The sequence below is a fragment of the Podospora pseudoanserina genome, chromosome 3, assembly GCF_035222485.1.
Source record: "Podospora pseudoanserina strain CBS 124.78 chromosome 3, whole genome shotgun sequence".
NCBI lineage: Eukaryota > Fungi > Ascomycota > Sordariomycetes > Sordariales > Podosporaceae > Podospora > Podospora pseudoanserina.
In genome coordinates, this window is record NC_085922.1 from 2296017 (window position 1) to 2316564 (window position 20548).

The 20548-nt window shown below is 52.7% G+C and overlaps 5 protein-coding genes across 5 annotated transcripts; 4 read left to right on the plus strand and 1 right to left on the minus strand.

Annotated features, from left to right (window-relative positions):
- Positions 1-1442: 1442 nt before the first annotated feature.
- On the minus strand, positions 1443-5847 carry QC764_306670 (uncharacterized protein; the record flags this gene model as incomplete). Its single annotated transcript, XM_062945771.1, has 2 exons — positions 2357-5847; positions 1443-2277 (listed from the first exon to the last, which is right to left on the minus strand). Exons 1-2 carry the CDS (start codon positions 2584-2586, stop codon positions 1443-1445), a joined length of 1065 nt encoding a protein of 354 aa, XP_062801801.1. The 5' UTR covers positions 2587-5847.
- Positions 5848-8965: 3118 nt separating this feature from the next.
- On the plus strand, positions 8966-9428 carry QC764_0054170 (uncharacterized protein; the record flags this gene model as incomplete). The annotated part of the gene is made up of 2 exons (XM_062940453.1): positions 8966-9065; positions 9319-9428. The coding sequence occupies 2 exons, from the start codon at positions 8966-8968 to the stop codon at positions 9426-9428; spliced, it is 210 nt and encodes a 69-aa protein (XP_062801802.1).
- Positions 9429-9518: 90 nt separating this feature from the next.
- QC764_306680 (uncharacterized protein) lies at positions 9519-11951 on the plus strand (the record flags this gene model as incomplete). The annotated part of the gene is made up of 3 exons (XM_062945772.1): positions 9519-9755; positions 10238-11110; positions 11163-11951. 2 exons carry the CDS (start codon positions 9519-9521, stop codon positions 10721-10723), a joined length of 723 nt encoding a protein of 240 aa, XP_062801803.1. The 3' UTR covers positions 10724-11110; positions 11163-11951.
- A 184-nt stretch (positions 11952-12135) lies between these two features.
- Positions 12136-15074, plus strand: QC764_306690 (uncharacterized protein). The gene is made up of 3 exons (XM_062945773.1): positions 12136-12868; positions 12926-13926; positions 13977-15074. The coding sequence occupies exons 1-3, from the start codon at positions 12644-12646 to the stop codon at positions 14410-14412; spliced, it is 1662 nt and encodes a 553-aa protein (XP_062801804.1). The 5' UTR covers positions 12136-12643; the 3' UTR covers positions 14413-15074.
- A 1490-nt stretch (positions 15075-16564) lies between these two features.
- QC764_306700 (uncharacterized protein) lies at positions 16565-20205 on the plus strand. The gene is made up of 11 exons (XM_062945774.1): positions 16565-16612; positions 16777-17634; positions 17684-17737; positions 17803-17942; positions 18057-18086; positions 18135-18210; positions 18273-18309; positions 18364-18454; positions 18530-18566; positions 18624-18732; positions 18784-20205. Exons 2-11 carry the CDS (start codon positions 17466-17468, stop codon positions 19598-19600), a joined length of 1560 nt encoding a protein of 519 aa, XP_062801805.1. The 5' UTR covers positions 16565-16612; positions 16777-17465; the 3' UTR covers positions 19601-20205.
- The last annotated feature ends 343 nt before the right edge of the window (positions 20206-20548 follow it).

The window sequence follows — 20548 nt, forward strand, 5'->3', positions numbered from 1 at the left end:
CATACTCAGCCTTGCTGGGTATATCTCGATGATTCATACCTGATGATTTGCTCTAGTTGTGGGCTATCTTCAGCTTTGTTGAGCATCAGATAGTCTTGCCGAGAGAATGGTGAGAAACGATCACCAGAGATCAGACACCCCCGGCAAGCTAGACCCCTTTGGATACCGCTGTTATGTGATGGATCGATCTATTATGTGTGGTTCGAGGCTTCTAGAAAGGTTGGTTCGCATCTTGCATAGTTGCTGCATTTTGATGGTTGGGGCGGGGAGGGTAGGTAGGTTCTGTCACACTGAAAAAAAAAAAAAGATCTCCAGTCTAAAGTCCGATATGTTGGGGTTGGCCGCCGTAACCGCCGCCCCTTTGTGATTCTGTGTGTGCTTTGTGGTTTGCCAATCCACCCCCTTTTGTCATACCTGGATAACATACATACACTCCAAAACTTTTGGTCCAAGAATTAATTATCCACAACCAACAAAAAGCTCAAAATTCTAACCCAATGATATCTCGTGGTGTGGAGAGAGGAAACATCTCTTCTCCGGAGAAGTTTTCCCTGTACCTAGCAGCAGCAGCAAGCAGTAATGATTATGTCCCACCACCCATCTCTCTTTCAACGCCTTGTTTTGTTTTTGTAGAACAATTAGATCCCCGCCCCATGTGGCAAAGTGAAAAGGCTGTCTCGAGATGAAGAAAAAAGAATTTGTTCAAAAGAGAAGAGTGTAAAACATGAATCGAAAAAAAAACCCAAAAAAAAAAAAAAAAACTATAATTACAAAATGCCGTGTCCTTTGAACAAAACAAGAATAAGAATAAAGGGTCGTTACTTGTCAATCAAGAAGTATGTAGTGGGTAGGTGCTTAAATGAAGAAAGAAAGAAAAGAGAAATATGTGTCCAACAAATGTGCGTGTGTCATCCCATCGCTTCCTCTCTCTCTGCCTTGATGCAAAATATTCCCCCCACCCCGTTTCCGTGCCATGTCCCTTTTCATCCATTTCTTCGTGGTAGGCCATCCATCCATCCATCCATCCATCCATCCAGCCGCCCGCCTGTCCCTTCGTTCTGAAAAGTTGTAGAAGAAATTTCAAAATTACAGATTGCCTCCCAGGTCGTTACTGTTTGTTCCGCCGGGTTTTCTTTTTTTTCCCCTCTCCCATGTGTGTTTGTGTTGCTAATATTGTGATGTATGTCATTGCAAGTGTGCTATGCCGGGAATGTTTGTTGTCATGAGTGGTGAAATGTTGTGAGTGTATGTAATGCTCGAGTAAAGTTAGGAAAAGGAATAATTGTAGTCGTAACAAGCTGTGGTGTGTTTGTTTGGTGATTGATTTGCCGTAGCAAGTGGTTATTCGAAAATCCCCTGCGGTGTGTGGTGATGTTTATCTGGGGAAAGGGAGCACAACAACAGGGAAACCTCTCACCAGTCCAGTTCCCCCACCCCCCATGTTATGGCTCATACCTCGGCCGTCTAGCCGCCACCTGCCCGAGTCCCATCGGTGGCGGAGGCGGAGGCGGAAGAGGCGGGTAATCCCCATCCTCAGACCGCGGGTACATGTGTCGTCGCCTGCTAGTCTCCCTGCTTACATCAGGACTGGCCCTCCGCTTCGACCCAGACGACGATTCCAAATGTGTATACCCATACGACGACGACGAGCTGTACCCCAAAGGCGGGAGCAAAGGAACCGGACTAGCAGTGGCGCTGTGGATAGGACTCGCACTAGGAGCTCCCACCGAGTACGCCGGAGTGCTGTACGGGCTAACTCCCGTCGTCAGTTCCGCCACACTGGGCAGCACGCCTCCGCGTCCTTGACCTGGGCCAAGACTCGTCGTCTGAATCGGCGCGAGCCCCCCAAACGGAGGACCCGGTGGTGGAGGCGGTTGTCCGTAGCCGTAGTCAAGGGGCTCAGGGGCGATACCGGAAGAGGATCTCGGCGGGAGGCTCTCGCGTCGTACGGCTAGGGGCCGGCCGGTCGCCATCGGGGGTGGGATCAAGGGTGGTGGGACGGGCCCGGGGCCCCGTTGGTGTTGGTGGTGGTATCGTGGAGACGGAATGGTGGGGAGGCTTCCCTGGGACTGCGAGTGGCCGTGTCCTCTCGTGGGGGAAATTCGGTGATGGCCGTGGGAACCTTGCGAGTCGTTCGGAGTCATGTTCAGCGTGAATGGAACCACGCCTGCCCGCCTTGCCATTTCATTCTCACCTAGCTGCCAGTGCATCGCCTCGGCGGCGCGCCAGGGGACCTGCATCTCCTCTGCCACTTTTGCCCACATCTCGGGTTTGAATCTGCCAAGCTTTTGTCAGTCTTGTTCGTCCGAAACGCAGCAAAAAAAAAAAAAAAAAAAGGGGGGAGGGACATTGTTACCTCTCGTACAGCCTTGCGAGCTTGTTCTTGCGCTCTTCGTCCCACTCGCTCCGCCTTTCCAGATAGTTTTGGTAGTGAAGACGACAGCTGATGGAGCTCCGTCCTGGAAGCCGCTTCGATATGTCGTCCCATTTCATCCCACTGCCCCGGAGCTCTATGATGAGAGCATCCTCTTCCGGAGACCACTTGCTTTGTTTCTTCGCCGGCGACTCGGAGGTGTGAGGCGGCATGCTGCGTTTATTACTTCCACTGGGCGGGCGTGATGCTGAAGCTGGCGCCAAAGTGGCAGTCGGCTGAGAGTATCCAGGTATCGTAGATGCCCCGAAGCCCCCAAATCCGGTGCCGCCGACGAAGCCAAATTGCGAAGACACTGTGCCGGGTGCTACAGCAAAGGAGGCCAGAGGAGGAGGATCACCTGGGGACGTTGTTGCCGGCGAAAATGTTGCAGTCGAAGTCGGATGAGCCTGCTGGGTAGGCGATGCAGTGGACTCATTTGAGTCGGAGCCTTTGATTAATGACGCGATATCCACGGTGACGGTGTCTCGCCGGTCTTTGCCTATAGCGGCAGCAAGTTCATAGATGGCCAGGGCTGAAGACGGGGGAAACGCGTTTTCCGCCTTATCCAACGCCACCAACAGAAACCAGTTGTTGCTCTCGAGTTGCAGTGAAGCCAAAGGTGCCGAGAGCTCAACAATGGAAGCTTCGTTCCTTCGACTGCTTAGCAGGGGATCGCTGGTCAGTACGTCCGGGCAAGAAGAAGGTCACTCCACCGTAGCTGTTCTTCTACGGAGGTCAGTGAACCGTTTGGCGCGGAGACTAGGACCGGGAGACCAGGACGGGTTTCGCAAATGTTGTTGTCGGCCGAAGTGAGCTAGGTTGGGATATGTGATGGACGCGATTCCGAGTTTTGTAAGCCGTGAAGTTCGGGAGACAGCGCGTGTTTAAAGGGGGTAGATTGGTAGCCGAGCGAGAAAGAGACCCCCTTTCGAGACTGGTTGTTATAATAGTAGCTTTTAGACAACGGTGGTGGCTCGTGTGCTGATGGCAGACATCAAAACATGATTGGGTAGGTTCCTGAGCATGCGTTCGCCAATAAATGAGCATGTGCCGAGCTTGATGAGGTAGGTGAGCAGTGGTAAGGTCAGACCGGGGTGCTAGACGACTGCTTGAGAAGAGAGAAGGCCTTTTCCATAGTCACCGAGCATAGAGCAGGGGAGAGGCTGTATCCAGGTCCGGGAAGATGCGCCTCTGCAGATGGGTAGCCAGGATGAGAAGGGGAAAGAAAAACTTCTTGATGACGGTGTCTAAGGAGAGTGACAGTATGCGGGGGATGGGGTCAGGGTTCAGGGGGGCATATGAGGGTAAACTAATACAGTGAGGACGAGTAGGCCTTCATGGTTGGGATTCCATGAAAAGAACACCGGTGATAACCATACCGGAAGTGTACAGACAGGCTGCATGTCGTGTTGAAGGAGATGGATGGATGGATGGCAACCAGGGCCAAGGGCCAAGGGCCAGGGAGGGGGTGCAGATGGAGGGGGGCGTGTGTGCAAAGTGGGTCGGCCAGGGAAACAGACAGAACAAGGGATGCGGGCAAGGTCAGGGCTCCAGGGCTCGGATGCCGTGGGTGGTGAGTGATAACCTGAGCCACAAGTCAGGGTCCGTACCCCAGAATGCCAAACGCCTGACTTGTGCGGTAGAGATGGCCCTGTCAGATACGGGTAACCTCTGGAAGTAACCCCCGGGGGCTTCGGGACGGACCTCATCGACTTCGGTTGGGTTTGGGGTAGCTCCAACGCTCCCAACACCCAGCTGCAATATCAAGAGCCCGGGACCAAGAACCGGTTTGCCATGCTCGGGCGCTTGATCCAGCTGGAAAGAGGGCTAAGGCGAAATGTCAAAGTCCAATCCCCGTTCACGCTTGGACTGATGAGAAGAGGTACCCAACAGGTACTAGCTGTCTTGGGTCCAATTGTTTGGTGGCCAAGTAAAAAGTCAATGAGACGGCCATTCGACATACTCGCAGACCACGCCCCTTGGCAGGAGAAATGGCAACACACCCCTCCCCAATCAAAAGAGCCCCAATTGACCTTTTTTCTTCTTTGGTTGCTGAGGGGTTGCTCCATCCAAGAACGAAATGGCAAATAGATAAAGAAAAAAAAAAAAAAAAAGAAATGCAAGACCGACCGGTTCTAGGGACGTCGAAGAAGATCAGTGCTAACGCCGAACATGTCGACTACGCGAGATACCGTCCCCACTAGGGCAAACGACATGGGTTGACCACGACTTCGTGCATGACAGACACCCTCTATTCTTCAGGCTGGCTGGTTCTGGCTAACAGCGCTTACTTCGACTAAAATGCCATGTCTAATGGCGCAGAACGTTCTTATTGTGCATCAAAGTTGGGGGCATACCGCGAAGAAGAAAGTCTATGATGGGGGGCGGTGTACGTGAGTGGTCGGGTTACAAAGTCGGTAAAGAAGGGTCAAGTCATCAAGGTTAGTTGGGCTCTCAAGCGGCATTGTTTCCTGAGTGACTTTTAACCCCCATCCCAGGTACTACTTCACCATGGCATGGTTCGGGGCAGGCGGAACTTGACTTGCGGCAGAAGAAAGAGAGACGTGTGCAAGCAAGCAGGTAGGGTGAGGCGTCAGCCAAAAGTTGCCGCTGCACCTGCATCTGTCCAGCAGCAACGACAGCCCAGCCGGGCATAAACAGGCAGTACCTGTTTCGACCACAAACGATGGGGGTGGAGATGAACGGAAACGCTTGCCATGGGAGGAGAAAAAAACGCATAGGACATGGGTTCAAATGGGTTGGTCTTGAAACTGCCCGTGGTGGTATGGGGCGGGAGGCGGATTGGATTTGCAAGAGGCGACGGCCACCAGCAACCAGTGGTCCATGCCCCATCTTGATGCTCACCTCCTTGTTCTGAAAGGAGGTTTGATGGTTTACCGTCATGCTGCCCCCGTCCAAAGCTTGGACACTGCCAGCATCGAGAGTTTAGTCCAGGGCCCAATGCGGAAGAAGGCCCCAGGCTGGATGGGATCAACCCATCTGGCATCTGCATTGCCGAGACCTCAGACCTAACTGTTGAACAACTGCGCAGTGCGACGAAGGGGAGCGTGATCGATCCTAAACGGGCGCTAGAGGTGTGAAGTAAGTCGCAGATGGGAGGAGCGGCACGAGAGGCTCGTTTCGATCCGCCCTTGACCCAGAAACGACGGCCGCCGGCTCGCCAACCTTGGCTCCGGGTTATTACTTTGCAGTCACGGTGATATAAGCCGCCGGGCCAGCTCCGGTCATCATCATTCTTCTTGGATGTTCTTCAGGCTCTAGCTATTTTGGAGCCTCTGTGCGCATAAGAACAGACGCTGCGCGAGACGAAGAGAGTGCGTCTGTTCTCTTGTCAGATCCAGGGAAACCCTGGCTTCAATGCGATGCGACATGGATGTGCGATTCGGACGCTGGAGCATTGCTTGCATGGGTTGCGGGAGCATGAGCCCCTACCTAAGACGGCGACGTCGACTGAACTTGGACAGAACCGTCGCAACAGGCTCAGAGGCGCGACAGTCAGGAACCCTGTCAGTTCTCTGGACACAAGAGATCCAGAGATCCAAAGATCGATCCGGCGTGTGAGCAGTTGCTGTTGAACCTTGTAACCCTGGTTTCTCAAAGAGCCTGGGGCGGGTAATAGCGACTCGATGCATTGTCTGTGCGTTCCGGATCCTGTCCCTGGTAAGCCCACATCACACAATCTTGCTGTAAGATCAACGACAGCGTTTGGCGGGGCAGGCTACCGGACAAGTTGTGACAATACATTTGTCAATGCCATGAGTGCACTGGAGAAGCGCTCCATACTCTCCAGCAAACAGCTCTGAGATGGCAGTCCCACGAATTGGCGGTCAGCTCTTGTGTTCTGTACCTCTGGACAGATACAGGTCTCTGCTCTCAAGTTCCGCTTCATCCCTCCCCCCACACCGTCCGGGATCAGGGTTCCTGCGGGGCAACAGTGCCGGCAGGACAGCCGCCCCAAGACGATCAATGAATCGTTCCGTTTTGGGTTTTGTGCCTAGGATCCATGAATTTCCCGGTGTGGTGTCGCTTCCTCTCGGCTGGCTATTGTGGCTCACCCTGCCCATGAACCATGATCTGCCACCCAACAATAGCCATTATGCTGCTCCTTGTAATGCTTTTGTCGGCCATGCTCGGTTACAGGCTGACTGTTCGTGCTGCTTGTTTCTTTCGACACCAGCGCAGGTCCTGGAGCCCAATATCAAGACAAGAAAGATGCCATTGGAGCTGATCCCACTTGGCTCAGCCACAGCCATGTGCTACCCACGCTGCCATTTCGCCTCGCTTTGTCCTGTAGACCTGACATGACTCTGGCCCAAACGGCTTGCCAAGACTGGTCCAGAACCTCACTTGTAAGTCGTGGCCAGCTTGGAACTGCGCTTTTGCACATGCCGCTCAGCGATTCAGGGACTCAAATACACGAATTTCCATGACCACATGGCCAACTGCAGAGCGGGAGTGGGGTGGTAAAGCCAAGGCCACCGTGGTTCAGCAGTCCAGGTCAAGGTGAGCAAGACAAACCTGGAACGAAGCAGATCATCGCCGGCTCGTTTCGTTGTTGCTGCCCGAACAAAGCAGCGAAGACGCTCCCAAGCTCGGCTGTTTGTTGGTGCTCGAATCAACCAGCGCGCTGTTCCTAATGCCCTTGAAGATCGGTGCCGAAAAAAGAAGCTATTTACGCCTACGCCACGGTGACCGACTTGTTGAAGTCGATGCTCTCAGCTGCCGGCCGTTTCGCCAGCTGCGACTATCAAACAGCAATCGCCAAGGTCAAGTGAGATGAACTGCATGTAGTATGTCGTCGATTTGGTGAGAGACTGGGCCTATGGGAGCTTGTCGGTCCATGTCGGCTTCGTTAGCTCGTTAGCTCTGTTTCCTCCATGTGCTCTAGCCATGATTATTAGACACGGCACGTATGTAAAGGCACCCGGATTCGGCAGGGCGCCGATGCCATCCTAGGTTGAGAAACACAATCCTTGTGCTTCTCAGCTGCACTGGGTGGTGAATTCGTTGGCCTTGCATAATGGCCTGGCCCTGTTATTGCACCTAGAATACTGACCAGATGCGGACGTGATGTGTAGGCGGTACCTAGGGAAGTGCTGGCGGCTGGTTTAATCAGACGAGCATCCCGTACAGCTGGCCACTGTTCTGCAACGTAAAGATGCGGCTCGACCGCCCCTCCCGGCACACAAGACAATTTGACTCTTGGCGACGTCATTCTCCCGTAGAGAACAAGGCTACAACTGTAGGCTGATCCATACGGAATATGGTGAGCAGTTCTGAACGTAGTATCGTGTATTCGAGCTGTGCTGTACATACCTCAAGGTCACTTCTCTTTTCTGATCATAGCAACCGCGCCCAGCCAGGGTGCCAGACGCCCGGTCAAAAGGTTGACGGGCTTCCCGTGGTCCATGGCGCGGGAAAAAAAAACAATTTTTTAGACAATAGATGCAAAGATGTGACCATTTACCCAAAGGTGGCGGTGAACGACACAAGAACAGATCTTGGGTAGCAAGCATGCATATCATCTGTCGCCCGACAAGTGTCTCAAAACCTTATCCCTGCCATCTTGACCGCACTGAATACAACATCGTGAGCAATGCGACGCCATGTCGAGTGAAAATCCCCTCGATTCTGCGACAAACGCATTTAGTGTCGACTATGCAGATGAGCTTCACCAGCGGTCAGTTGCATTGCCTCCAGAGGCTAGGAAGGAGGCGCAACTGGTGCAGGGGTTTCGTTTCTGTGAGAGACGGTGAATTGTATCTGTGTGGTATCTGTGAGTGAATCCTGCTATTTTTTGCAGATTGTGTTCAGATCGCCTCGGGTAGATGCCGCACACGCAGCAGCCTCATCAGGTGCCGCAGCATGAGTTGGACTGGCGAATCAGCCAAAAGAGGGAATCGGCAGGACACAAGAATGACTTGTCAGTACTGCAGTGAACCATCAAGATGTTTCACCTCTTGTCCAGGCCAGCCGTTTGCACAGAATGCGGAGGAACAGGCCGGTATACGGTACACGTACACCAGGCAGGTCGGTCTTCGGGATCGGGCGTCGACATGGAATTGTTTGTGAAGCCCGTGAGCCTGTCGGGAAAGTGGACGAGTCTCCAGCAGCATTGCGCTTTAGGGCATTCAGGGCAGCTGGCCGAGAACCGGTTCGACCAATGGCGAACTCGGTGGGCGTTTGACCTCAGCTTCCCGCGAAATCTCATGTATGACTGCATCGAATGCTGCCGTGTTCTGGGGCTGGTGTTCCCAATGACACGGTTCCTCGCTGGCGGGCTTGCAAACGGGCGTGAACCAATGGCGACGAGGGAATGAACAGAACAATTGATGCCTGGGTCGCCTTGTGAGATTTTGTTCCCCCCTCGCGAGCTCTTTCGCTGTCAAGGGTGATATCGGCTGTCGGATAATTCGGAACATTGGAAGCTTTATCGAATTCGATTCCCGTGTGCGGACAAAAGAAAGCTGAGACCTTGGGCTTGGAGTTTTGATTCGATGAGAAGGAGACGGGAAGACAAGACAATGGAAGATGGAGGTGGCTCAGCTGGGCTTGGGTGAGTGGAAGTTGAAGAGTGTGGCTAGTGACCGCACTACCGGAATGTGGCTTTCCTTAGCGCTGTGCAACACTGGTTCGTGTTGCCAAGACGCCAGGCTGGGTCTCCCATGCTTGATCAACCAGCGACTTCAACTGCTTCCTTTTCAGCTTACATGAGCATCAGAGAGAGATCTAGACAACTCTCGGATCTCGATATCCTCAAAGATAAGCCTTTTTGAAGCGATTCACGGTTCCAGGCCTGGATAGACTCGCTTTCTGGTAACATTTTGCATACATCTCAGCTCCCCTCTCTGGTTGATCTCTCTTAACTGACCACTCTCTGGCAGCCATCCACATACCCCCCAACTTTCTCCATTACAAACCCACGTGCACGGCTTCCACATTCGACGGCCTTCTGTCTGCCACGGCACCACACCGCACCTTCACCACGTTTTGAACCGTCAGCTATCTTGCTTCTGTTCCTGGTGAAGCGAGCGAAAAGCAACGAATAGGGAACCTTACTTCTGCTTCGCAACCACCACCCACCATGGCTGACGTCCCGCTCTATGTCGTATCCGACTACTCGTCTTCGGAAAGACGGATCACCCCCTCATGGTCTATCGCTCAGCTCAAGACCAAGTTGGAACCCATCACCGGCATTCCTCCTTCCTGCCAGCACATTTTCCTCAAGACCTCGTCCAACGATGGGATTCCGATCGAGGCTTCGGACGAGGAGGCGGTCTATCTGCAAAGCTTTCCGCTAGCGCCATATGCTGAATTGCAAGTAAGTGAGACAAACCCGATCCGTCCCTGTGCCCCCGAATCTATTCGGCCGGGGAACTTTGGTGTGCAGGCGCCATCAAAGAGCAAGTAAACAAGGTGGCGCTGCCATCATCCTGTTGGCACATGGGCAAGGCAGGCCATCGAGCCCTGAGACATGGAGCACGACGTGCCGCCTCACGCCAAATGCTATTCAAGTGACGCGTGGCGGCCGGCTTCTAGTGGTGCTCGCGAATCGTCCTATGATGCTGCCTTCTCCTTCCGGGGTTGGTGAGAGCCACCACGTAGGGGATGTACGTCGAAAATGCATCGTGCCCTGGTCTCCAGCCGCTCCAGGGGCAGGTGTGTGTGTGTGTCCAGGGCTAGCTCGGAAGCCATTGGGCGCTCTCCTGCCCCCCCAGCTAGTTTCTTGCTGGCCATATGTCGGTCCGAGGAATCCCTCGAGATGCAAGCGTTTGAAACCCGCAGACTAACAGCGCTTGGCAGGTTGTTGATACGCGGCCAGCGTCTGCCAGGCCCAATTTCACAAGCGCCGTTGGCGTCGAGAAATTCGAGCTGCCTGAAGAGGAGTACGAGAAGAAGACGGACTCGGTCCTCGCATGGAAGAAGGCTCAGAAGCTCGGGCGATTCGACCCGAACGCCCCGACCCATGAGCAGGCCAAGATCGACGCCATCGCCAAAGAGATTGGGGCCCGAGGAATCGCGGTGGGGAAGCGGTGCAGAGTTGGTGGTGACGATACGAGACGCGGGGAGGTCAAGTACGTGGGGGATGTCAAGGAGATTCCTGGTATTGGTGCCTGGGTGGGCGTCCAACTGGACGAGCCGGTTGGCAAGAATGACGGCAGCGTGGGAGGTACGCGCTACTGGGGCGAAGAGTCGGAGCTTAAGCGTGGCGTGTTTGTGAGAGCAGAGCGGGTGGAGGTTGGGGACTTTCCTGTTCTGGATGACCTCGAGGACATGGAGGAGATCTGAAGTCCATCACCACACCAACATATGCGTACCAATGGAAACCTTGACGCTGTCACCATCTTCTGCTGCCCTTGAGGCTTGATTGGCTCTCATCTCGCGCCCAACACCATCTGCCTAGTTGGCTAGTCGCAGAGGCCCGTCCCGATGCGTTGGTGGACTGCACTCTTCTCCAGGTTCCTGAACAGCTGCGCGAAGCCGCGGCAAGATGGTGTCCCAGTCATCCTCCAGTGACCCCGTCTTGCTCACAAGCGCTAGCACTCCCTGATACACTTCCCGTTATTTTGTTGGCACCGAAAAAGCCGCCAGCTTGTAAGCAGGTGGCTGGCCCTTGAAGCCGACCTCGAAACTGCCGCTTCCCAAGCTTCTGCGCCATTGCCCTGTTACCAACATGTGGGTAGTCACCCAGACTTACAGTATGACTGCCTAACGGTCTCTACTTTAGCTCACCGGGCTTGCAAAATTAAGTGAGATTTTCCGCCGAGCAAATATCTCGTCCAAACAAGCTCCAGAAAGATGCCATTAAGATATACCATCACCAGTTCAGGAAAAGGGGCTCAGGGGCAATCAGGCACTGAAAATCTCGAAACAACCAATGCGACAAAGGGAGGATATGTCTACTCAGGTATCGAATTTGCATTTAACCGCATCTCTCACTGCGAGGTATGGTGCAAGGGGTTGATGGGCCCCGTAACGCCTGATGTTCGAACTCCATGCAGGGCAAGGCGTTTACCCCTGAGTGCAACGCTGCCGTTAACAGACCATCTGCAACAACCCTCTCAAATTACCACGAAATATCCATTTTGCGTCTTCGCCATTTTTGTTGCGAATAACACATCATCACTGGATATTTTATCTCTCGAAACATCAGCTTTTTTCTCCAATCTTGTCTTGCCAAATATCCTTTTTGTTGACAAGTCGGCATTTGATTAGTGGTAGCGCTGTCAGCAAAAACACCAAGCGTTGTTTAGCATCTGAGACTCGGAACGTCGATCACAGAGACAGGATCTCAAGGAGTAAAAAGCTTCCGAGCCAGCCAAAACATCTACGAGTCCAAACAAAAGTGTTTTCTTTCGGATCACTTCCGAAGTAATCGTCGTTGGATCAGCTTCGCTTTTGTATGCTACGTGCAAAAAATAGATCCAGTTTACCTGCGGCTTTGAGGCTCCACCGAACAGCGCATTCTCTAGTTCAAGTCGTCTCCAACAATATACACCATCAACAGTCATCGATGGTAACATACTGACTCTAGATCATAATTGCATCAAAATCATCGAGTTTTGAAGATAGAGCAACAAACATCGTCCAATTGCATAAACAAACAACCCTGGCCGTCAGTGAGGCACGGCCGTTAGGTGGCACTAGGCAGCTTGCAGCTGCTTTAAACTGAACGGGCACTAAAACATATCCAAAACGCCCCCCTTTGTAGATGCATCACACACATCTTGCACACACCAGCTGCTGGTGTCATATTGTCGGCGTCCTTGTCGCGCACGACCTTAATTGCGCCTTTGAATGGCAGCTTAGCCTGGGCAGATGCCATCATGGCCAATGCAGTTCCCGTTTCTGCCCGGCTACTGCGGTACCCGTCTTGTTGCCGTCGTGAGCTGCAAGGGAGCAGTACTCATCTACCAACCTCAACCCCTCACCACACACCCAGCATATGTTTTTCTCCGACGATCAGGAATAGACCAGCCAAAGCCATGGTGAGATGCTAAGATCCCCAGAACGCGGAGAGCCGGCCCTTTTCCAACCCACCACCCCCACCTGCCGCGTCTCCCCTCCGTTCCCTTTTCATCAGAGTTGCTCCGGCCCTTCCGCGCGTGTGGCCGATTCGAAATCGTTATCGCCGTCATTCAAGCCCATCACATCTTCCAGTCTGGCTTGGAGCGACGTCGACCGTTGCCGGCCGTTGGATCTGGAATAATGATGGCTTCAATACGGACTCTCCTCCTCGCCTCCCTCTCGCTGGCAACCGTCAGCGCTCAGGATGCAAGGATATCTTGGATCGAAAATGCCCCGGCGTGGCAGGAAGAATCGCTGATGCATCTCCAAATCAGCCCACCCGAGAGCTCGATTCTGCAGCTGACATTTGATGTCTACCCGTTGACCCGCGCGGTCGGGTTGAACGAGAGCACAGAAGTCAGAGACGTGAGCGCGCCAGATACAGTGGTAACCTGAAAGTGCTCTTGTGCTAACGTTGCACAGGACTATCGAATCCAAGGCTTTTTAACCTACGCCGATGATCTCGAAGCCATGAACAACCAGTCGATTGCCCTGGTCAGCTGCGACTCCAACAGCTCGACGAGCCTCGTGGGCGAGCTCATCACGACTGCCAAGCCGAGGGCGATATTGCTGTACAGCATCAAGGGGAACTGCTGCGCGCTGCAGGGTTCCTATCAGGACTTGGAAGGGACGCCTTACGATACATTGTTCACCATGGCGAACCAGGAGGAATCCATTGCTGCCATGAACAGCACACGCTTGGCCGGGGCGTCGGCTGCTGCCACCATCACTGGCGGCATCACTGCTGCCGGCCCGGAAACGAGTGCCCAAGTACCGCACAATGGGAACAATTCGGCGGTGGCGATGAGCATCCTGTATAGCATCACAGGTCTCATCACGCTCCTCTTTCTCGTTATCATTGCGACGGGCGCTATCAGGGCACATCGATATCCGGAACGATATGGGCCGCGATCGGGTTACGGCGGACGACCCCGACAAAGTAGGGCAAAGGGGCTGGCGCGCGCGGTGTTGGAGACGCTTCCCATTGTCAAGTTTGGGGATCCGGCACCGGCAAAACCTGATCCAGCCCTCGAGCTCGAGTCCCAAACATCTCGATCGTCATCCGAGCCGGGGATAGGGACCAGATTATCAGCCATCCCAGAGGAGCCCAAGACGCCCAGGACACCCAAAACACCCAAAACGCCAGCAAAGCGGCAAAATGAAGGTCTGGGGACAGTCTTGGAGTCTGAAGATGACGACCAGCCAGCCGTAAACCCAATAATTGCTGCCCCCAAAGACGCCAATGGTGGCGAGAATGGGACCAAGGACGGCAAGCGGATATCAGAGGAGCACCTTGGATGCTCAATCTGCACCGAGGACTTTCTTGTGGGGGAGGACGTACGAGTGCTACCTTGTGACCACCAATTTCACCCGCCGTGTATCGACCCGTGGTTGATCAACGTATCCGGGACTTGTCCACTGTGGTAAGCGTACTGCTCAATTCGTTTTATTTACCAAACACTAACCTCCACAGCCGTCTCGACCTCCGACCCCACGACGAGCAAAACCCAGAAGACCCCCATCACCTCGCACCACCCTTGGCCGGCGAATGGAATGAGAATAACGCTCAAACGACACAGCAACAACGCCGGAAATCACTACGGTTCCTTGACCTGCACCGCCTCCGGCACGCCTCGGTTGAGGAACGGATTGAAATCTTGAGAAGACACCGATCACAGCAGCAGTTGAGAGAGTCTCAACCACCGCAGTCGTCTTCGTCGGGGTCGACGACGGCAGATTCGGAGGAGCATCACAGCCGACGGGCGAGCTTGGCGGATAGGCTGAGGGATAAATTTAGGGTTCATACCACCACGAGGCAGGATGGTGGTGGTGGGGAAATGACAAGGACGACGACGACGACAACAACAACAACGGCAAGGGAGGCTGGACCACCACCGGCCTCGACATAACTACGACAACACACACGACAGGAGCAACATTCTCCACTTATAATGACCGGAGCTTAATGGCAAAAGAATGACATAATTCGCCGAGTATACGACAGGACGGATAATAAGTAATGTTTTGGATAACTATGGGAGACTCTTTGATAGAGAACACCAACAAGGCAAACGCGATGGGGCTTTAATATTCTTTTTTAGCGACAATCTTGGGGAATACCACGGGCATTTTGGGACAGGAAAGGGGCCGGTATCTGGACAAAACTCAAATTGGTCAGGAGGACAAGGACAGGACTGGATCGGTTAGACAATTTGGCGTTCTTTTGCGTGATGGTTTTGCGGTGATATCATTGCATTTGGCGTTTTTTTTTCTTTTTCTTTTTTTTGGTTTCATGAAAGGGGAGGATTTGGGACTGAAGAATGATATAGTTGGCCAATATGAAGTGTTGGGAAGGAAACAGGAATGAACATGAACATGGATGAAGTCGACGCAGGGGCAGAAGAACGAATTCGAAGGGAAGAGACTACCGGCTGAGATGGCAGCAGCCGGCCAACTCCCAAGAGATATAGTGCGATCTGATAGATAAGAATAAGTTTTACGTTTTCGAGTGCGGAAAGTAGCTAAGAAAAAAATATAATCGTTACCAGACAAAACTATACTAGGCAAAACATGATCAGATGTGTCTTGATACAAAAGGCATCCAATCTTTCTCATCAGCCGTTTCAAGTGTTGATTATTATCTTGTTTTTATTCTCAAGAAACAACCCCCGACAGAAGAAGCCCATCAGTCGTGTGACCTGCCCTTTTTGAGCAGGGCTTGTTTTCGAGATATTTATGGAAGGTCTGGCAAGTTTATGAGACTTGGGTTGTTGATGGGGTTATGCAAGGGACAGGGGCCATGTATCTTATTGTTCTCCTCTATTTAAGAAGGGCATTTGTCGATAGGAATGACCGAGGCCGTTGAATTCGACCTGAGAATAATAAGTGAGGGAGTGAGTGAGGGAGGGTGAAGCTGGGGGTGGATTATGTAAGGCCTCACTTTCCGAACCCCGAAGACAAGGGAGCACAGGCCCCTGGATTGATCGCCGCAGGGATTGGTTGGTTAGCGCTTTGGCCAGGTCGAGGTGGGAACCGGGGTTGAGAGGGGAACGCTAGGCTTGTTTGGGACTTACACAGGTATTCAACCCTTACGTCCCTTTTGGGAGTGAGGTGTTGAAGGGTGAGATGATGTAGCAGTTCTTGTTTGAGCTCATTCTCAAACAAACCTGACTGAGCGATGCTCAGGTTAACTCATGATCATTATGTCGCAGGGCTAGTCGAGGTGTCTGCAGAACTTTGGACTGAAGGCCAACAACTGTTGTGAGGCGTGAAGTTCATGAGCTAACAGTGCTGTCCAACGAACGGTTCGAGTCCAGCTCGCCGGTTTGTGGACTGATAATTATGTGAGGCTTAACATGGAACTACATTAGCGTGGGCTTCTAGACTTGCTCAAACGGTTCAGAAGCGGGGGAAAACGTCGAGTGTTGACGCCCCTTGTATAGCACACCATTGGAGTTAGCTTCTGTAGTTTGTTTGAGCGGCATATGACCTGTCAACTGATTTGAGGACGGCGCTGGAAAGCATTCTCCTATCTCTGAGATTGATTGAATTTTTGCTGAGCTTTGGAAGGCTGAGAATCTCGGGCCAAATTGTCTCTCTTTTACGGATCTGGACAAGTAGGGAGGAGCACTGGAGTGATACGAGCCATCGGCCGCCGGCCAGGCTAGCCCTCTTGTTACCGTTGCACGGCAGTCTCGCTTTTGCTTTGATATGGAAGGCGAAGCAGGGAGTTTCCTTGAGAGAGCCGCGATCGTTGGGTTCTGAAAGGTAAGCCCCGTCGTCGGAGGGTCGGGTTGAGATCGGGCATGTCTTGAACGGGAGGAAGAGGTAAGAAGAGGTAAATACGGCCGATGAGGTCGACTGAGAAGACAACAGAAGGAACATGAAATATGGTGGGAAAGAGCTACCCATTATCAACAAATTATCAGTGCCATGCTCCACTCTGAGCAAGTCATCTCTCCCTCTACAACATTCTCTTCAATATTGGGCCAAGTTCGGGACCGATGCGGTGGCATTTTCTATACATACATGATCCCCTGCAGCAAGCATGCATTCCCACATCCAAGCAAGATCATGTTCGCTGACAGCACGAAATCGTCCGCGGCCTTGGTGAGTTGAACACTTGTGAATGGTCCAAGCTAGGGCTACACCAGATCTTGTCGGAATTGCTTCTGTTGCCACCTGCCATTTATACCATGTCACTCCGATCTGTAATTTTTTTGAGCTCCGAAAAGCGTGGATTCATTGTTCTGATGCATCTCGTTGTTTCTCAGGCCAGGTCAACACGGGCAGATGCCGGCTTACCAACACTAGATGGCTGAAAGCAACGGTTGTACTGCAGCACCAGTGGCGCATCAGCTCTTGTTCTTTTTCCAGGGTTGTTTCTTCCTCTCACGATGCTCTGGGCACTGCCTGAGTGTCTTGGATCAGACCTACCCTACCGAGACAAGCACTCCAGCACCTGAGCTCAGAAACACCCAAGACGCTGTTTCCGACCCGTGGGTTCTGATGAACAGCAAGGGGCCCCATCGATTCAGTCGGGATTGTTCTTCCCCCCCTTCCCTCTTACCGTTCCTATTTTACAGTCGGTTCTTCCACCTTGCCACGATGTGGCGGCCACTTTCCAGGAAAGGAACTCCCACGAGCTATTCGTCATGGCAGCGCGCAAACGTTAGCATTTTCACCTCACACCTGGGTCTTGGCTGTCTCTCTATTCTAACTGTTCAGCTACCATTCTCCTCAGCTGATATCTCTCATATTGTCCCTATTATCCTAGCAACTCACCTATACACGATTACCGTTTCGCGCATAGATGGGTAGATATCAGCCCCTCTCGTCTTGGCTCACCTAGCTACCTACCTTCTCGACCTACCCAATATTCAACCACCTTTTATTTTACTACGAGAACACGACCTTGCTTTGATGGATTGTCACAACCGCCAACATTCCTGGCGACGAAACAATGGCTCCCCCGATATGGCTCGTCTTGCGAGGCATCAAGGAAGGGAGCGAGACCTCGTCCTCGGCGGCGGCGGAGAGAAGGAACCCTTCGTACAGCGAGCCGTTGGTTGGCATGGTCATAAGTGTCATCCTGGCCATGGTCTCGCTAGTTATTATCTCCTCGTTTCTGAGTATGTCCCTTCTTTTTCTGTCGAGCTGTCTTTGCTGACGGATTGACAGCCCAAAGGTATCTGGCGGTTAAGCTCTGGAGCAGACTCCCTTTTGTTCAATACTGTAGGTGGCCTTCCGTATGTCATGGTGGTGGCGGAGGAGCAGGATCACCGGCTAACGGGAAACAGTGGTGTTCGCTATCTATGCTGATTCCTTTCTGTTTGTGTTTGCTACTGGCATACTCCAGTTTGGTTTTGGTGTGGGATACTCGGTATCAGTGTGCGAATCAGCCATTCTATTGTGTCTGGCTTGCTATGTAACGACAAAGGTATGCTATTCGGCGGGCTCGTAAGGCTCTCTCGACGAGTGTGCTAATATTGAATGAGTAGATTGTATGTGCTTGGCTCAGCTCATGTCTTGTATTTTTGCTGACAGGACCTAGCTTATCTACATGTTTCTGGTAGAAAAAGCCGTAAGACACTGCGGTCGCCATTGACGATTTCCCACTGACACGAGATAGTTCATCATACGATCAGGCTCCAAGAGAAGGCGCATGACGTCGAAGCTCTATCTGTTCAACTCGTTCGGCATGATCGGTATGTTCTCGGAGGCCTTGACCGTGTTTATGGGAGCGGTCACTGACAACAGGGAACCACAGGGGTTTATTGCGTTGTTGTCGTTATGAACTTCATCTAGTATTGCACCCCCTGTTGTCGATCTCAGCTTCCACGGCTAACCGACATCTCCAGTCGCATCACGAGGGTGGAAAACGGCCAATGCATAATAGGCATGAGGAAGGAAGCCATGATCCCTCTGATAAGCTTCGATCTGCTCGTCAATGTGAGCCCGTTCAGTTCTTCTCTGTTTCCCGTTTGGATCCACGGCTCGAACGGTTGCTAACAGTTCAATCATCAGATATATCTTACCTTGGTATTCTTAATACCATTATCCAGTACACCGCTCCTCCTTCTCTCTGGTTCATTTCCGCCTTACTGACCTGGAATCATAGGAACGTACACGTGGAAGAACTTTGTCCACACACCTGGCAGTCGACGTCTCCGAACCGTGGCCATGAGAACTTTTGTGGGTTGTGTCTGCACATTGACCAGCAGCGTGGTGTAGGTTTCCCTTCACGCACTGACGGCGGTGACCCCTAACAAGTGCCACAGGAACCTATCCGTGCTTATGGCTCTCGATGGCGAGCCAGGCTGGGTGTGCCTGATGTGTTGTAATAGTGATATCCTCTTCAGTGCAATTGTCATCCAATGGGTCACCTCCCGCGACAGCACTAGCTCGGCGGCCTCTACTGATTCTGTCAGCGGAGGAGCATCTCGACCACGAAGTCAGCACAACAACCACACTAGTCACGGGGGAGAGGAGTTGGCCGGTCTCGACAACAGCCATCACCGCTGCAACGTTAACAACCGGCAGAAGGATTCTCTCGAGGGAGATAAGAAACAACAAGCGAGAAACAAGTCGCTGAACAGAAAAGGCCTCGTGTCATCCACCGATGCCATCGTTGCAGACGCTGCCGAGATGTCGATCAACCACGCCGAGTTTGGAGGGGATGGGGATGTCTCGCCGCGAAGTACAGAGGTCAACACGGTGTGTTATGATGACGGTAGGGACAAGGAAACCAACAGGAGGCCGTACACGAGCGGTTCGCTGACCAGAACGACGACAACCACGACGACCAACAACCCGCACGACGACGATGGCGCTGCTGCTGGAAGGTTCCCCCGTCTGCCGCCGGCGCTGGCAACATCAACCGTCCGGCACCACACCTCAGAAGTTAGAGTCGACGTTGATTACGGCGCGACGAGTCTGAGTAGCCGCGAGATTGCCGATGGGGAGGAGGCTAGGTTGGGGAACAGCATTGTGATTGGGTCTGGGACGAGCGTGTGCGGTGTGACGGATGTCACTGGGGGCGGGAGGTGGACAAAACAACCGCCGGCTTGGAGTCCAGGAACGGGGCCGGGGCTTTAGTGGGGTTCGAACTGGAGTTGTGGTGAGCACCGGGATCAGTGCCAAAGGAGAAGCACGGTGAGCTATCCGATTCTTGGGGTGTTGAGGGAACATGTCGTTGAGGGAAGGGGGTGGAGGGATTGGAGGAGAAGGACTGCTGAGGAGGAGGGGTCGGAGAAGGAGAAGAGGGGTGAGAAGTGCGGGAAGAGTTGGGGTTGAGAGTAGGAGAAGAAGAAGAAGAAGAAGAAGAACAGGTGGGCGGGAAGGTAAGCAAGAGAGGAGTTTTTGCTTTGGTGTGTTTTACTTGTTTCGCACCCTAGGACTCAGGTTGGTTTGGATACCTTTTTGTTTGGGGGTTGATTTTTCGATGGTAGGATACATGACCTACTTGCATAATGAACATTGATTATGGCTCCTCTGGGGACCTGATGCTATGTGGCATGGAAGTCTCGACTGAGTGGCTATGATGAGATACAAAACTGATGGCAGAAAGACTTTGCCTGAGATAAGCGTGCATGACCGTAGGTAGCCATGGGGATCGAGTTTCAATTATGATGACAGTGTTCCAATCATCTGAAAAGTCGCAGCCAAGAGGGGAGACAGAAGAAGTGAAGTAAACAAACAACAGTGAGCATAAAAGTCGAAAAGCTCACCGGCCAACCTCTGGTAGGGTGGCCGGTTACGAAAACCCTTCAGGGGGTTTTACCTAGGAATTGAACTCGGGGGCTATCAGCAACTTTCGAGATCCTTACCATTTGACCTGACCACAAGTGTTGTTGGCATCCTGGTAAGGGTTTGGGGAGCTGCTGTTGGGAGGTGGGTTGTGGAGGGGGGGGGGGATATCAAGGTTGCTTGGTCCCTCCTTTTTTGATTGGTGAGGTGGATTGTTGGAAGGCACGCTGTTGGGAAGGTGCAGGTAGGCAATGGGATGAGGAGAAGGAGAGGTAGGTTGAGTAAACAAGTGAAGGG